Below are 16,858 nucleotides of genomic sequence, written 5' to 3' on the forward strand. Positions count from 1 at the left end.
ATTCCTAGCATTAGATTTTGTGCATGTCAGTTGTTGCTCTGACCCAGTTGGCTTAGCCCCTCACCTGTCTAAGCCTTTGCCTTTGATGCTGTGGCCTAATATCCCTGGCTCATGCAGACCAGTTGGTATAAGAGTCTAGCTCAGTATGACCTGTGCTCCAACCTGATTTCAGTACTTCCTTGTGAGTTAAGGTTTATTCGGTCCTGTCTGGTACACCTCCTTCCAGTTGCAGCTTGGCCCACCCCACATCCTATTTTGGGATGCACCTTTGGGTGGTGCTTCCTTGACCTGACCAGAGTACTGTCGGTTCCTGCCAGAACCCCTGCCCCTTGGTCTCCTTGACCTAATCATTCTTTCTGGTTAAATGCCCTAGACTCTTTACCAACTGTGACTTAATGACCACAAAAGATACAAACCCTAGTATCTGCAACTCTGATCCAGAAGCTGCTGGAATTGAGCTCTTAGACTATTGATTGTCCTTGCAGTATTGTGCTTTACATAATGAGTTTTCTTCTTCCCAGAAGCAGTGGAGAAGCAAAGACCACTGAAACATCTTTGCTAACTGGTCTACATGCTGACGAGTCTTCCTATTCTGTATCCCAGAAGCATCTGTGGACTGCCTATAATTGTACACCACAAATTCAGTATCTGTTGTCATCTCTCCAAATGTTTAGGAAAATCAGTTCAAGTGACAAAGAGGTGAGCATGAAACAAAGTAGACAACCAGTATAATCAGTGGTAGGTAAAAATCTTTAATAAGTTTTTAAATTCCATGTCCTCGGATACAGGACAATGTGAGAGCTCCAACTCTAAACAGGGTAGATCAATTAAGCAAAAGATTGGTGCCCTGTCAGCAGCATATGAGATGTTCCCTGTACTGTGGTCCACTTGCAGGAACTTGTAGTAGAAACCGTGAAAACAGCCTCGGTTTTAATATTCATCATCAAATGGGTAATCTGGATGTCCCATAGAGCTAAAAAAAAAATAGTGTGCAATGTAAATTAAATTATCACATTTCTAGAAAACTAAAGCTGTGATTTTATTGAGCATCCATTAGAAAAAAATGTAGTAAGTTTGTTTACTTTCTGGCTTTAAAATCTGACATATTTATGACCAAGAATTTATGTTAAATGTATTTAATTATACTCATTGTTTTTCAAATTATATTTCTTTACCTAAACCTACAGAACTTGCAGAGTAAGAATTCAAAAATTATTCCTTTCACTTAACTGCGTTTGTCATTATGCAAACCAACACCTGATAGTGTCTCATATCATATTCTCAAGGATAACAGATGTATTTTGACTGCTTTTGAACAAGAACATATCCATGTACTTGTCAATGGTAAAACAAAATAGGGTGCATAAGTTACTAGTAGGAATTGGAGATAATTTTATGACGTCTACAATTATCTATGCACTACATTGCCCATCATACTTGGCATAGCATGCTGTGTTGTAAACTTAATCTCATTTATAAGAGTCCACTCTAAACATTTCCTGTATAAGTGATGTATTTTTATATTTTCCTAACTAGGGAAGATAACAAGTGATAACAATCAATATGTTTTGAAGCTAGTGGGAATTGATCACCATTTACCACTTTATATTTGCACTGTCTATGGCAGTCCTCATTTTACTCTATTATAATCAAACATTAGCATTTATTACTCTTCTATCAATTTTGAATACACACAATTTTGTATTACACTAATCTCTTTTATACATTATCAAATTTATTTGCATCACAATTTAGAAACCCCATGGGTAGAATAAAGTTTTAATGCTTGAAAACCACATTTGTAGTACATTTTGCTGAGCTTCTGTAGCCTTATAAGACAAAAAGAGAGCAAAGGTTTTATTGACTATAAATTCTCTTCTACTATGGGATTTTTTTACTGCATTCTCCTTTAGTGGGAAGCCTATGCTTACAGCTTCAACCTTTGCACTGATATCATAATCTTATATTTCCATTGACTTTTTCTGGCCAACTACTCTGAAGAAAAATTTAGGAAGAGTCTGTAATAAACAAACGCTGAAAATAAAGGCAGAGTTTCAAACTATTAAAACATGAATTTTCAAGGATCTAAGGGACAAGTTCATATAGAGAACATTTCTCCGTATCGCTTCCCAAGATGAATTTTAAAAGTTTTGCATATGTATTGCTGTCTACACTTTTCATTAGTTATATATTTATGTTAAAGAAAACAGAAATGTTACAAAGATTTTTCTGAATGTAAAGTGCTATTTTGTGAAGCAGTCTTGTCTTAAATAATAGTTATCTTGATCTATTCATGAAGTTTTCTTTAAAATAATATTAACACTTAAAGATCGTTGACAGTAATCAACATTTTGGAACTCTTGGCATCACCAAAGATACCTGAGTAACAGCGGGTGTTAACTTATGATGTCACCATTAAAATTTATCTATAAAATAGTTCTATTTTGTTGACGTAGTGCACATTCATCTGTTTTCTTTCCTCAGGAAATTGTTTCTGTGAATAAACTTTTGTAACTTCTAGAATTAATACTGATTTGTTCTAAAAATATAGTTGAAACTTCATTTAATTCCTTCATTCTTAAATATTTAAGTTGGGGAAGAGAGTGATGGCAAATAAATCTACTAACATAGGTAGAAGCCCATTGGTACATTTTACAGTAGAAGCTATTTGAAATTATTTTGCACAAAGTCTACCACAAACAAAGCAATAATTCATACCAGTGAATTTTGGTATTAAAGATAGTGATATTGTTTAGTAATAAATCTTAATGTAAAATCTTGCAAGGTTAATTTTCTTAATGGCTTAAGACTGAGGGAGACATGCAGATGAAAGAAAGGGATTGCCTAAAACAACATGGCAGTTGGAAATAACATAACTGGTAAGAACTGAGTAATTCAAAAGAATGAGTGAGAAACTTTGCTGGAAGAGTAAGATAATATCATTTTACAAATGCTGAATTAGGCATCACCATTGGTTTCCATACTTCGTTTACACAGACAATAGGAAAATATGGGTTAGTAGATATCCCATATTTCACCTCAGAAAATAAACGAATGTAATGTGTTTACCAAAAACACTTACAAATCAGCAGGAGCGTATCGAAGATTTTTGTCCAAGCCTTCTAGAGCATTCATGTCTTCTGAAGACAACTGAAAGTCAAATACCTGTTTGAGAAGTATAATATGTTATTACTTTTATGGTGAATATTTATCAATCTGGGAAAATCTCAAATAATTTGAGGCATCAAGCCAAACATCCATCAACATATTTTTAATGTTTGTGAGAATGTTAACTTGAATGATCATTATGGAGGACAGTATAGAGACTCCTCAGCTATCTGAAAATATGTCAACCACTGACCCAACCATCCCAATTCTGGGGTCTGTCCAAAGAAAATGAAATCAGCAGTACCTTACTGTTATTGTAGCTCAATTCACAATAGTCAGATATGAAATCTACCCAGATATCCATCAACTGATCACTGCATGTTTTAATACTCAATATGATACTATGCAGCCATAACTAAGAAAGAAATCTTGTGTTTTCCATCAAAGTGGAACTAACAGGATAACATTATGCTTAGTGAAATTAGCCAGACCGTAACAACACAAATATTACATGCTTCTCTGGTTTGTGGTAGCTAAAACATAGACTTTTAAAAAAAACTGAATATAAAAGTTCATGCTTATAAAATACAATCCAAGAAAATTATTGTACAAAGTTCAAAGAAAAACTAATAAAAAAGGAGGAAAGAGGGAGAGAAGGCTGGAATCAAGGAGGGAAGTATCATTATGCTCTTACAATTGTATAATGAAACAGATGAAATGTGTTCTCTTTATATTGATAATGAAAAATAAACACTGAGTGTGAAGTAGGCATTTTGGCACAGAGGATGAATCTATCACCTGTAATCTCATCAGTCATCCCATATGGACAACAGTTAGAAACCCAGCTGTTATAATTCTGGTCCAGGCCCCTGGAAATGTTCCTTGAAAATTAGGACAGGATGGCCTAAGTGCTTGGGCCTCTCCACCTGTGTGGCTGTTCCAGATGTTTTTTTAGGCTACTGGCTTTGGCCTGTTTCACTGCCATCCATTTCAATCATTTAGGGATTGAAGAATTAAACTAGCCATCTTTCTTTCTCTCTCTCTCTCTCTCTCTCTCTCTCTCTCTCTCTCTGTTACTCACTCTTTTTCTGTAGCTCTGCCTATGAAATAAATATCTAAGAATCTTAAAAAATAACCACTAGATGAATAATAAATAAAAGAGCACTACTCAATATAGTATATTAGAGTCTCACAACAATACAAAAGGAGATCTCAATATCAGATGTGAAAAATAGCTGAAACTATTTAAAGAGGATAGAATTATTTATTTACAAGACCTAGAAGAAACTAAAGGCAAACTTAGAAATGTGACATAATTCAGTAAAGTTTATACCCCACAATTATGTAGAGAAAGAAAAGAAAACATTGCCAGTTTGAAAAAGAAAACAAGTGTTTTAAAATTTTTCTTGAAATTAATGGAGAGTATCCACAAAATATCAAGCAACTGCTTAAATATAGTATTAAATATAGTATTCTATATGAAAATCGAAAAGTGATTATAAATTTTATATAAAAGATGATTTAGTAAAGAGCAACCAAGATTTTTTTGAATATGAGGAGTTAGTAAATGTGTTATCTTACTGGAAACAAGTTTATTTTCCAATGACATGAAGACATTGTAGAAAAGAAAACAATCCATTGAAGAGAGGAATGTATGAACACATGGCATTTGAGGGTGAGTAATCTTTGTTGTGTAAAAATATTACACAGATGCTATTGCAGAATAAGTGAAAGACAGAGAATCCTTATTTACCAGTTCACTTGCCAAATATCTGTAAGAATTGATGCTGAGAAATGCAGAATCTAGGGGCCCGGGGTCAATCTGGATCACTCACAAGGGTTGCATGAAACCAAGAACTTGGGGAATGATTTGTTGCTTCCCACAGAGTGTACAAACACCAACTGGATCAAAAGGTTGACTGGAGCTCAAATCCAGGCATTTGAGTACGGATAATGGGCATCTCAAGAGTGGCTCAAATCCTTTTACTTAATATTAAAGCACATATGCATGTCAATGTATTCTTATAAGGATTTAACACAGTATTGCCAGACACATCATTTGTATTAATAACCTAATTTAGGAATAAAGAAGATAATCATTTCACATGTAATGCGAAATAATATAATTTTCTCCATATAGAGAAATATGACATGTGTCAGTCACTAACATGCAAGCATTCAGCAAATGTAGGAATTTTTGATCATGAAAATACATTGTGAAGAGAAAAAAAAAACACAGAAAGGATCTGTGAGAATAGTTTTTTTCAAGTTTCTAATTTTTGTTAATTTGAAATACAAGGCCAGAGAGAGAGAGAGAATGAATCAGTCTTCCATCTGCTAGTTCATTCCACAAACAGCCACAATGGCCAGGGCTTGGTGAAGCTGAGGTTATGAGCCAGACGGTTCTATCACAGTGCACATGTGGATGAGAGCGGACCAACTAGTTAGGCCATCCTCTATTTCTCTTTTTGGCGTTTTAGAAGGGAGCTGGATAAGAAGTAAAACGGCTTCTCCAAGGAATTCAAATCTGCTTCTATGTTCAATACTGGTGTTGCAAGCAATAACTTAACTTGCTCCACCAGATGCCAGATGCAAGAACATATTTTAACAACTGAATCTCAATAAAAAAGTAAAGACCAGTATATGTAAATGTAGTAGATGAATTAGAAAAAATATTCCCCAATACTTCACTCATTTAGGCCCTATGACTTTTTGGATCCATTATCTATTACCCTATGACTTCAGTGTGGCCTAGTCTGTATTATGGTCATAGAATTTGCCAGAAGTAATTATTTTCAGTAATTATTTGAGAAAGTTTTGCCTGTTTCCAATCATTGCTTTTGGAGTGTGCTATATAGTGAGGTAAGGCTGAGGTACCAGAGTCGGGGATGAGAAACTATATAGAGAAGGGCTGAGGAAACGCACACAACTTAGAAGAAAACTACCTCATTTACACGTGTGAAGGGTGTTTTTTTTTCAACAACTGTAATAGCTAATGGTAAAATAATGGAGTCTTACTTCGAAACAGAAACACAATCAATCTATTCAAATGGACCAAAAATGAATACATACTATACTACATTAAAAAAAAAACAAAGTGAAAAAATCTTAGAAGTATTATACTACATGAATTTTAAGTTTGTAAAAATATACACAAAAAGCTCCATAATAAAATGCCCTAATTTCAAAAATGAAGAAGTGTTTTACATATATCTAAACAGTAAATAGACAAGTCAATGCTGCATATTGATTCTTTGTGTTCTATTAATTCATATTTATTTCTATGCATTATTTCTCAAAAATAAACAGAAAGAAACCTTGAATGACTGAATGAATATTAGGTCCAAAGATGACTTCACATCTTGAAAGAACAGATGTGAAGGGCACTATTTTAGGATCTTACATTCCTCCCCTCCCACGTGTTCATCACCTGAATATTCTCCTTGAGCTCTCTCTCAATGAAGCTCTTGGCCAGGACCACAACTCCACGTTGCAACTGGTAGCGAAGGGCAATCAGCGCTGGACTTCGCTTGTGTTTTTTGGCCAAGGAACAAATCACTGGATCTTCCAAGAGAACTGGGGAGCTCTGGTCCACCCTTAAATGGAAGGTAGAAAGACTTAACTAATGAGTATTCAATTTTTTAGAGGTTTGACAAATAAACCGGGGACACACTCTGGAGTAGTGCTTCTGAATAGTGGGGCCCTGAGCAGCTGCTCCAGTATCATCTGAGTCATTGCTACAAGCACATATTATTCCCTCTCCTTGAGCCAAGCGAGTATAAATCTAACTGTTGTATGTCAATAGTGTTAAATTAATAGTGCTCTTTCACATAAGATTTCTGGGTTTGTTTGTTGGTTGGTTGGTTTGGTTTACCATTTTGGATCTCGACTTGATCCCAGAGCACAATAAGCCACCAGAACAACGTCTTTGGACTTGCAGAAATCCAGCAGTTTTCTCTGGTTGAGATAGGGGTGACATTCTACCTGTAGAGAAAACGGATAGAAAGGTCTCAGAGCATCTGCAACACTAATATTAAAATAAAGAGGAACTATAAAAAGTGAAATGCATGGAATTTGTTCTCCTGATGTTAATAAAAAGTTTAAAACAAAAGCAAAGATTAGAAATAAAATGCAAAATCGAAACAAACATGTTGTCATATAAGAATTCTTAACTTTGCTTTAAAGACTTATTTGTGTATATAATTTGAAAGGCATATATAGAGAAAGAGAGATTGAGAAATAAATAGGGTGAAAGAGAGAATGAGAGTAAGAGAGAGAGAGAGAGCTTGATGTTGACTGTAACCTTCCTTGATCATCTTTGCATCCCTTATTATTACACATATATCGGCACTAAAATCTTCTCACTGCTTGGTAAGACATTACCAAGCACAGAGACAATGCATGGCAGTACTTGCTCCTAAACAAACTGCAGATTTGCCTATAGAATCTCTCTTCCAAAGTATATGTGGGTTAGGAGTGGAGGGTAAATGGACTCCTGCCGCGGGTACAGAAACAAGGGAATAAAGGGCAACAGGATAGGAGATGGCGAGTCCTCACCTGGTTGCACACAGGCTTGTACTTAAGACCTGGCTTATTCAGAATCTTCTCCAACTGCCTGCGGTTGAAGTTAGATACACCAATAGACTTGACTAGTCCTGCATCCTTGCACTTTTCCAAAACCTGAGAGGAAAGATTGTGAAACAATATTTCCATAATTGGCTAGAGTAATACAAAGGCAAGGTGATATGTTTTTTTAAAAAGCGCCATCAAAAGATTATAATGAAGCTAATGGGCTGATGAAAGAGAAAACTAAGTAAAAACTTGGGATAGGGGGATGATCACATTAAGAAAAATCCCTAAGGTGAACACTGTGGTAGCGTCAGTTGAGCTTCTGCCTTGGTTCTGGTATTCTACATGGACACAGGTTGACTCTGGTTGCTGCACCTTCAATCCCCTCCTGATGTGGCTGTGAGGGCAGTAGGAGATCACTCAACTTCTTGGTCCCTGCATCCACATGAAAGACCCAGTGAAGCATCCTGGCTCCTGGCTCCTGGCTCCTGGCTCCTGGCTTTGGGCAGGCCCTGTCCACAGCAGCTATAGCTGTAGCGGAATGAACCAGTGGATGAAAAAACTTTCTCCCTCTCTTTCTCTTTGTCTCTTTTAATCTGTAACTCTGACTTTAAAGTAAATAAAACAATCTTTTAAAAAGTAAAACAAATTCCTGTTTCATCTAGAGGAAACTTTTTTTCAATTTCATCTCCATTTTTCTCTGTGGTATCTTAGTTTTACCTTATTTCTCATTATAGCACACTAATTCTTAATAGTATGTATGATCTATTCTTTTAAGTTTAAGTCACCTGATGTCAACTCTTTCTGCTTTCTTTTTACTAATTCTTCCAAATACTTACCTCCCAAGTGGCACAGATATCCACAGACTCAACTATTATTTTTCCTTTTTCATCAGCAGGGAATATTTCCTCCCCAGGCTAGAATAGAAAGCAGTCATTTTTAACTATACAATCAATTTCACATATGCACACCATAGCAATACACGCAGATGCATTTAACGTGAGAACAGTAAACTTCAATGAAATATAAGAAGCAACATTCCACAGACACATATTTGCATTGTGTGTTTATGAAGTTGTGAATAACGTGATTACAGACAGATTCCTTTCTTTGCATTATGTATTTTGTGTGTGGTACTAAATACAATTTTCAAATTCCTAACGGTGTTTCATTTACTGCTCTTACTTTGTGTACTCTGATCTTTAGAGAAAATCTATATCTCTTTCACTGTAAAAATAAATAATAAACAAAATTTTAAAATCAATTTACATAACCTTGATCTCAGGCAACAATGATTTACAATGTTCACGGAGGCTATAATATGCACATAAAACAACATGCAATTGTACTACAGAAGAAGAATCAGTGTTCTATTTACAATAATTGTAGTACTGTAATATGCAGATCAACTATCAAATGTTAGTACACATTAGTTTAGAAGTGAGAAGACTCAGAAAAGAAGTAATAAAACTGTGGTAGGGCTATGGAAAATCATCCATGCTTGGTCTCCCCATTTATATAACACAATAGATGATATTGCTTAAGCCAGTTTGAGAGTGTTTCTTCACCTTATATACATTAAACTTCTGCAAGTATGTCAGTATCATTTTCTTCTTTCATTAACATGATAGTCACATTAACAGATAAGTGGAACAAATTTAATCTTGATAGCTGCCTACCTTCATTCCTATTGGGTAATGCATAAGGTACAGATCAATATAGTCCAGTTGAAGTCTTTTCAGTGACTCTTCCAAACCTTTCCGGACCAGCTCTGGTCGAAAGAAAGTGCACCAAAGCTTCAGGGTAAACAAAGGAAATTGTGCTGAATGAACACATTAACCAAATATCTTGGTTTCCTTCATCTAATATTGACCCTTCCTTTAATGATTAGACATTAATGAACACAGAGAGCACTTATTGCTTCTTCTTTGGTTTCCTGTGTGCTAACAGAAGATAATAATAGTACACCTAACACCCATGGTGGATATTACAACAGAAATAAGTATGCCACCAATTAATAGTAATGGTCATTTCTTTCAGCATGTTTGGTGAAATTTTGCAAGTCAAAGAGTTAATGATGTTGGAAAGAAGCAAACAAATTTACATGAAAAACTCAATAAGCAAAAAGCACAATGAAAAAACCTTAATAACAAATTTGGAAAGCAAAAGAAAGTATATATGATATTAATGAGGAAATTTTTTCAAATTGTATGAGATAATAAAGAAATTTTAAGTGAAAAAAATATCATTAATCTATGGAATGCCATTATCTGAATCTTCAAAATTCTTTAAATAATAGAGGAAAAGAATGTCTAAATAAACCTCATCAATTACATATTATCAGAAAGCTTCCTTTATTTCTAGAAAGTCTTGGACATCTAAAACATGTAGCTCATAAAATCCCAAACAGGAATAATCAGAAAACATCATCAACACATCATATTATTCTCAAACATTGAAAGGAAAACACATATTTTCCTTGAAAAATTTTTAAAATTGTAAGAGAAAAACATGAGATCACTTTTAAAGGAAATCCCATGAGACTGATAGATTTTAACAAGGCGCTAATGGCCAGGTCAAGTGAGAGCATGCAGTCTAAGTTAAAAAAAAAAAAAAAAAAACTGCTGACTCACAATATGTTATCCAGGGAAAAGTTCATTCATTAATGAAGGCAAAATAAACACCTTCCAAGAAATTGTCTTTGAAATTTAAAGAATTTATTACTGACTAACCAGCACTACAAATGAGTCTTAAGGAAACAGAAGCAGAGTAAGACAGTCAACATCATAAAACAATGTGAAATAGAAAATCTACTAATGAAAAAGCAAAGAATATCAAAAGCAAAACAAAACAAAATCAAACATAAAACCCAAAATATTATGGAAAAATAAAAAAAGATAGGACCAGGAAATTATCAATAAGCTTGAATGTCAATAGGCTGAGTTCCCCTGGGGGGGGAGGGGGAGGAATAATATGGCTGAAAGGATGAGAAAACAAGACTCAATTATATTCTGAGTACAAGAAACAACTGTACCAGTTAAGAAATGAAGACAATAAAAATGACTGAATGGGAAAAGTTATTCCATGCAGAAGGAAAGTAAGTACAGCAGGAAAAGATAAATCTATCTCAGACAAACTAAAGTGTAAGAGGACAACCGCTCAGAGACAGAGAAAGTCAATATGGACTGATCAAGGGATCTGTTCAACAAGAAAATATGACTATGGCCGAAGTACACAGAGGCAGCATTGGGGCATCCATTTTCATTTAAAAATGCTTATAAAGCTAAAGAAGGACATAAGCTCCAATTTAATATTGCAGGGGATATTAACATCTAATTTACATGAGTGGGTGTATTAAATGGGAAAAAAACCCAACTAGGAAGCAACAGAGATGATGTACTCTATATAATGAGTGAACTAATGGATAAGTAGGCTAATGAGGAACACCCCATCCCACAGCTAGGGAACCCACTTTCTAACTTCTTCAGAATGTAGAACTCTCCTAAGGAAAGATCAAATACTAGGCAATAAAAAAGTCTCAACACTCTTTTAATGAAATCATATCATATATCTTTTATTTTTTAATATATTTTAATTTAATATGATCTTATTGAAAACAGACTAGTAGTAACAGAATGCAAGGGCTTCATGGTAATGCATCTTTTGAGTGTGGAAGTAAGATCAACTTCTCAACAACGAAGTCATGTAATTCTCATACCCATAAATTACATTATTTAGCACACTTACACATCAAATATGCAGTACCTTTGAAGTTAAGAATATGTCTTCTCTCTTCACAGTGCCATCTGCAATCTTGCTTCGGATGGCCTGACCGACTTCCTTTTCATTTTGGTAAGCACAAGCAGTATCAACATGCCTGAATCCAATATCTATAGCTATTTTCGTGGCATCGCCAGCCTCACTCTTAGGAACCTAGAAAAGCAGTCACAAATGATATTTGGAGGTCAATGTGACTAGAATTAGTTTAGACATCATCAGTGGCTTTCACGATGATCATTTTTTCTCATGCCTTAGAATAAGTCTGTATTCTTTGGGAAATGCAAGCATACCAGTTTGTCTGTATCTTCCCTAATTAGAACAATTGGAGATAGTTTAGCTCAGGAATTTCCTCTCCCTGGGCAAATCACTTGTGTTAAAGTTCCTCAGGAACTATGCCAGGTATATTGACGTGATGGAGGAATACAAGGATGCAGCAAAATATTCATATGGTGGTTGCAATTTATGTAATAACTTCACAAAGAAAAGATAACAGTGAGAAAATAAATAAAATATTCTTAAAATGCTGTGTAAGCTTCTGTCTGTTTTCACTCAGTGAAATAAAGAGAATGCATTCTATACCATAGAAATTGAACTTGAATATTTTTTTTAACACATATCCCTAAAGAAGGAATTTGATTTAGAGTCTCCTTTCCTCAGCTTTTTCATTGAGATTGCTTGGTTTGTATCCTCTTTTAACCTGCACATGTTTCAGTTCCTCAAGGAAAACAGGTAAGTATATGTACTACTCTTTCCACAGGCCACGTTGTTACTACCACATCTGAATAAGCTAGAAGATGGGGAGTATGTGAGGCTAATCAGGGCAAGATCGAAAACAGACAGTTAAATAAACAGTAACTGTTACATTCATTCTTTTCTTTAGAGGCTTTCTGTCAGCCCTCCTCCCTCTCACCAATGCAATAACCGTACACCTGTATACCCAATAGACCAAATCGTGCTGCAGCAGGTAAAGCTGTCACCTAGGACACTAGCATCCCATATGGACATCAGTTTGAATTCCAGCTTCACTCCTTCTGATCCAGCTCCCTGGTAGCATAGCTGGGCTCCACTACTGATCCAGTTCTCTGACAATGTGCCTAAACCAACAGCATGAGATGAACCAAGCTCTTGAATTCCTACAAACACATGGAAGACCCAAATGAAGGAAGAGGCCCTGGGTTTAATGTGACCCAGTTCTAGCTGCTGTAGCCATTTGGGCAATATACCAATACATAAAAGTGCTCCATCAGTCCTTGCCTATCTTCCTGTAACTGTTTCTCACACACACACACACACACACGCAAAATGCAGGGCCAGACATGGCTAAAATCTCCTTGCATATGTCAGGATTCTGTATGGGAACAGGTTGCAATTCCAGCAACACTGCTTCCTGTCCAGCTTCCTACTTGCAGCCTTGGAAAGCAGACCAGGATGGCCCAAAGAGTTGGGACCCAGCACCCACGTAGGAGACACAGAAGAGGCTCTTGGTTCCTGGCTTCAAATTGGTGCAGCTCCAGCCTTTGCAGTCACTCAGTGCCACTTGGGGAGTGAAGCAATAGAGGGAAGATCTTCCTCTCTGTTTCTCCCCCTCTCTGTATATCTTCCTTTCGAATAAAAGTAAAATAAATGTTTAAAAACGTCAAACTCTTCTAAATAATTAAAAAGTGTACTCAAAGGATATATATTTTCACATGAGAAATTGACTGTGGCATGTAAGGCTTATCCCATTCATCAACATCCCCTAAAAACAGGCCATTTCTTTTACTCAAGGGATAAACAGCACAAATTAACAAATCATTAGCTTTCCAAAATTAGATAAGGATATGAAAATATTTGTTACAGACAAACAGCTTATTGAAACAAATTATTTTCCATTGATTGGATGGTTTGACATTATTCAACCTAATAACAATGAAGCAGAAACTAGATCCTGCTGTCCTCCCCTGTCACCGGACCTCAATTGTCATAGCTTTGAGGGCAATGAAGCAAAACAACAACAACAACAACAACAACAACAACAACAAAGGCCAAGATTTCACCTGGTGCCCTTAATCCTTCCCTCTTCTTCCGGTCATCTCACTTTGAAAAGTAGCTATTCACACTTGTCTTCACAATACTCTTCATTCATTTCCTTCAGTCTTACAGAAGAATAAACTAAAGTTCAAATTTGAGTCCAAAGTCATACAATTATGTAATCAATGGACAACAGTTCTGAAACTGCTTTATGGTGCTCAGTTTTGTTTAATACGTTTGTATGCCATATTGCACTGAGTTTTGCATTCGTTACCATGAATCAACAATTAAAATCTTGCTACTAACAAGTTCACACTAGTTCCTAACACAATAGTGTGTTTTCATTCAGCCAAACGTCTCATAGGTGAGACTATAGCAGAAGGAGAAGTCTACTTTACCCAAGTGCAGTAATTACTGTGCAGTACTGTGCTAACCCTTGAGCAGATTATTGCTGATTGCTGTGTCATTATTTATTGGGAGTTGCAAATATTTCTTGAATTGAGAAAAAAGAAGAGAAATTGCTTCACTTACATTCGAATACCAGATATGTAAGCTTACAATGGACTCTCTTTACCAAAGTGAATAGACTGAAACACGAAGCAAAACAAGTTTCCGGACACACCCACGGGGGATCTGACTATCAGGCAGCACAAAGTGTTTCCAAGTTCAACTTTCAGCATGAAATAACTCTAGCCTAGGGAATTGAGGAATGAAATGAAATTGGCAACCACACAGGAACTTGTGCACTTCAAGATCTAAGTCACAAAACTCCTATCCTGGGTCTGTCTTCTTTTGTTCCATCAAGCACAAAGGAAGTTAATTACCGCATCAGGTGCATAGGTGCCAAGTCCCAGTGCGGGAATGAAGCGACCATCACTTAGTGCCACACGCTGAAACTTGGAATCCATTGCTTTCACTCTGCTGGCCAAGAGCAGTCTGCTTCTTTGCGCTGTGTTCACAGAAACAGCCGGAAGTCAGCGCCCCAGCTGCCTGTCCCTTATTTTATAGCAGCTGGGAGGAGTGAATTTAAAGCAGTATTCCACATTTAATCAGTTACTTGGAAACAATTTACTGCTTCTTATCAGATTTTTTTTGTTGTTACAGACAAAAAAAGAAACAAGCACATCTAGAAAAGTGTTCACTTTAGACTCTTTCACGTGTCATAAACAAGTTGCAAAATGTTGATCAAATGAAGAAATGACTTTGTTAGACTACAATACATGTGATATCTATGACTTTGTTTTATTTTTGTTGTGAGAATTCCATTCCAATAACACAGTTTCTAAACAATTAGCTGTCTCGTAGTACACACAAATACATACATACAGAAGTTTAATCATTGCACAAATTTCCAAGACTGGCCCTTAATGAAGCATCAGCACTTAAAGCTGAGCCTGTCACAGCAAGGTATTATCTGAGTGGGAAGTTCTAGTGATTATCTACCCATTAGTTATCTCCACAAAAGCCAAACTTCCAAAGAGGTAGCAAAGCCCGGGGAAGCTGCACAGAACATCTACATTCCAGCGGAGGGAGCGCAGACACACTTCCAAAGCTGCTGTCACAACAAGCTGCAGCTTCTGCCTCGCCTGCTCTAGGCTCTGACATCATATTATTGAGGGAAACATAAGAAGGCACTGCACCCCTCAGAAGCAAAAGGGACCAGCATCCATGGCTATCAAGAGTACCAGAGTCCTCACAACCAGACCAAAACTCATCCCTGCACTTCTATAGAATCAAATGATCCTTGGCAATCCAACTGTCTCCAGCAGGGGTTTTGTCTCATGTCTCATGTATGTTTTCTAGGTCATCTATGTTGCTAAGTACAAATTGAGCAAGACAAAGGAAGTAAATGTTTCTAAATGTAAAGGTAAGAATTTCTAACCTTTCAACTTCTATTAAAGAGATTATTTGTGTTTGTTAAGAATTATGTTTTTTGGGCCCGGCGGCGTGGCCTAGCAGCTAAAATCCTCGCCTTGAATGCTCCGGGATCCCATATGGGTGCCGGTTCTAATCCCAGCAGCTCCACATCCCACCCACCTCCTTGCTTGTGGCCTGGGAAAGCAGTGGAGGACGGCCCAAGGCTTTGGTACCCTGCACCCGTGTGGGAGACCCGGAAGAAGTTCCTGGATCCTGGCTTCGGATCGGCAAAGCATTGGCCTTTGCGCTCACTTGGGAGTGAATCATCGGACGGAAGATCTTCCTCTCTGTCTCTTCTCCTCTCTATATCTGACTTTCCAATAAATAAATAAACCTTTAAAAAAAGAATTATGTTTTTATAAATTGCATATAACGAAAGATTCAAGACTATAAAATCAGTTAAGTTTGAAATTTGGTATGTCCGTTTATTTAGCAAATGTCATATTTAGAGAATTTTAAAGGATTATTTCAAAAAATAAGTCAGAAAAATTGGCAGGTGGAAAGTGAATACAAATATGTTAATGTGTTATCAGTGAGGAAGGTTCCAAAGAAAGAGGAATCTTAGATTAAAGGACTGTTGGCAACGCCCGCGTCGCCACGTACCCCAAGCTGTGCTGTGGAGTTAACCCTTGGGAGACCCGGCCGTGCAAAGGAGAGCATTGAATATTTTGTTGTACAGGAAAATGGCTATATTATCCTAAACCAGAAAGGAAAATAACAAAATACTTAAGGGTTTAAGTATGTTGAAGAATTCATAAGAAAGTCACAGATGATTTGAGAGGAATAAATTTTGTAAGATTTATGTGTGATATAATTGTCTATAATTCTTAAAGTGTTTCATAGCATTTTCTAATAATTTAATGTTAATATCTGATGAATATTGACATGGAATTGGAATCTAGCCCTCTATTATAGCCACAAAGTATTTGAAATACTCATATATCACCATGTAAGCATATATCTGAACTAGTTGATGTTTAATTTTGAAATTTGTTTGCAACAATGTATTTTGAAATGCATATATAGAAATATGCTAGTAAGCATCTGAAAATGGTAGATTCCTGAATCTGAAATTAAAAAAAAAAAAACTGAAACATATACTTTCGATAGTCTCTGCTAGTTGGTGACTGCTGGTTTTGTTGCCAGCCTCAGTAACTCTGGGCTGGTCCTGATTCTGAATTTGTTAAATCATCGAAAGTTATGAAATAATTGTAGGTGCTAATTCTCTTGAGATTTTTATTTATTGTTGCTGACTCACCAAGAAAACATACATTTTGTGCCTTAGTAAGGCAAGTTCTAGGTTAAGTTCTCATTGTTTGGAAATAGCTGAGTTTTAAGAGTAAAGGATGTTTTTGAATATGTACATATTTGAAATATTTTAAGACCTCTTGACATATTGGATAAGTTTAATTCTTCTGATTTTGAGATTGTCAGGTGGACCCCAGAGGTCTCAAAATCAAAAGAATACCTGTTG

The 16,858-nt window shown here is 36.2% G+C and overlaps 1 protein-coding gene across 1 annotated transcript; it reads right to left on the reverse strand.

Moving 5' to 3' along the window:
- Positions 1–727: 727 nt before the first annotated feature.
- On the reverse strand, positions 728–14,464 carry LOC121148051 (prostaglandin-E(2) 9-reductase-like). The gene is made up of 9 exons (XM_040968035.1): positions 14,292–14,464; positions 11,443–11,610; positions 9,357–9,473; positions 8,517–8,594; positions 7,666–7,788; positions 6,983–7,092; positions 6,539–6,704; positions 3,083–3,165; positions 728–973 (listed from the first exon to the last, which is right to left on the reverse strand). Exons 1-9 carry the CDS (start codon positions 14,373–14,375, stop codon positions 931–933), a joined length of 972 nt encoding a protein of 323 aa, XP_040823969.1. The 5' UTR covers positions 14,376–14,464; the 3' UTR covers positions 728–930.
- Positions 14,465–16,858: the final 2,394 nt, after the last annotated feature.

The sequence above is a fragment of the Ochotona curzoniae genome, unplaced genomic scaffold, assembly GCF_017591425.1.
Source record: "Ochotona curzoniae isolate NIBS_2020 unplaced genomic scaffold, NIBS_Ocur_1.0 scaffold_4683, whole genome shotgun sequence".
NCBI lineage: Eukaryota > Metazoa > Chordata > Mammalia > Lagomorpha > Ochotonidae > Ochotona > Ochotona curzoniae.

Bases quoted from the DNA above. Each gene is read 5' to 3' on its own strand.
- LOC121148051 (XM_040968035.1), bottom strand. From the start codon at position 14,375: ATGGATTCCAAGTTTCAGCGTGTGGCACTAAGTGATGGTCGCTTCATT. The intron at 11,611-14,291 runs GTAATTAACTTC...CTGCTTTTCTAG, and splicing joins GCACCTATGCACCTGATGCG to GTTCCTAAGAGTGAGGCTGG. The intron at 7,789-8,516 runs GTAAGTATTTGG...CTTTCCTCTCAG, and splicing joins ATATCTGTGCCACTTGGGAG to GTTTTGGAAAAGTGCAAGGA.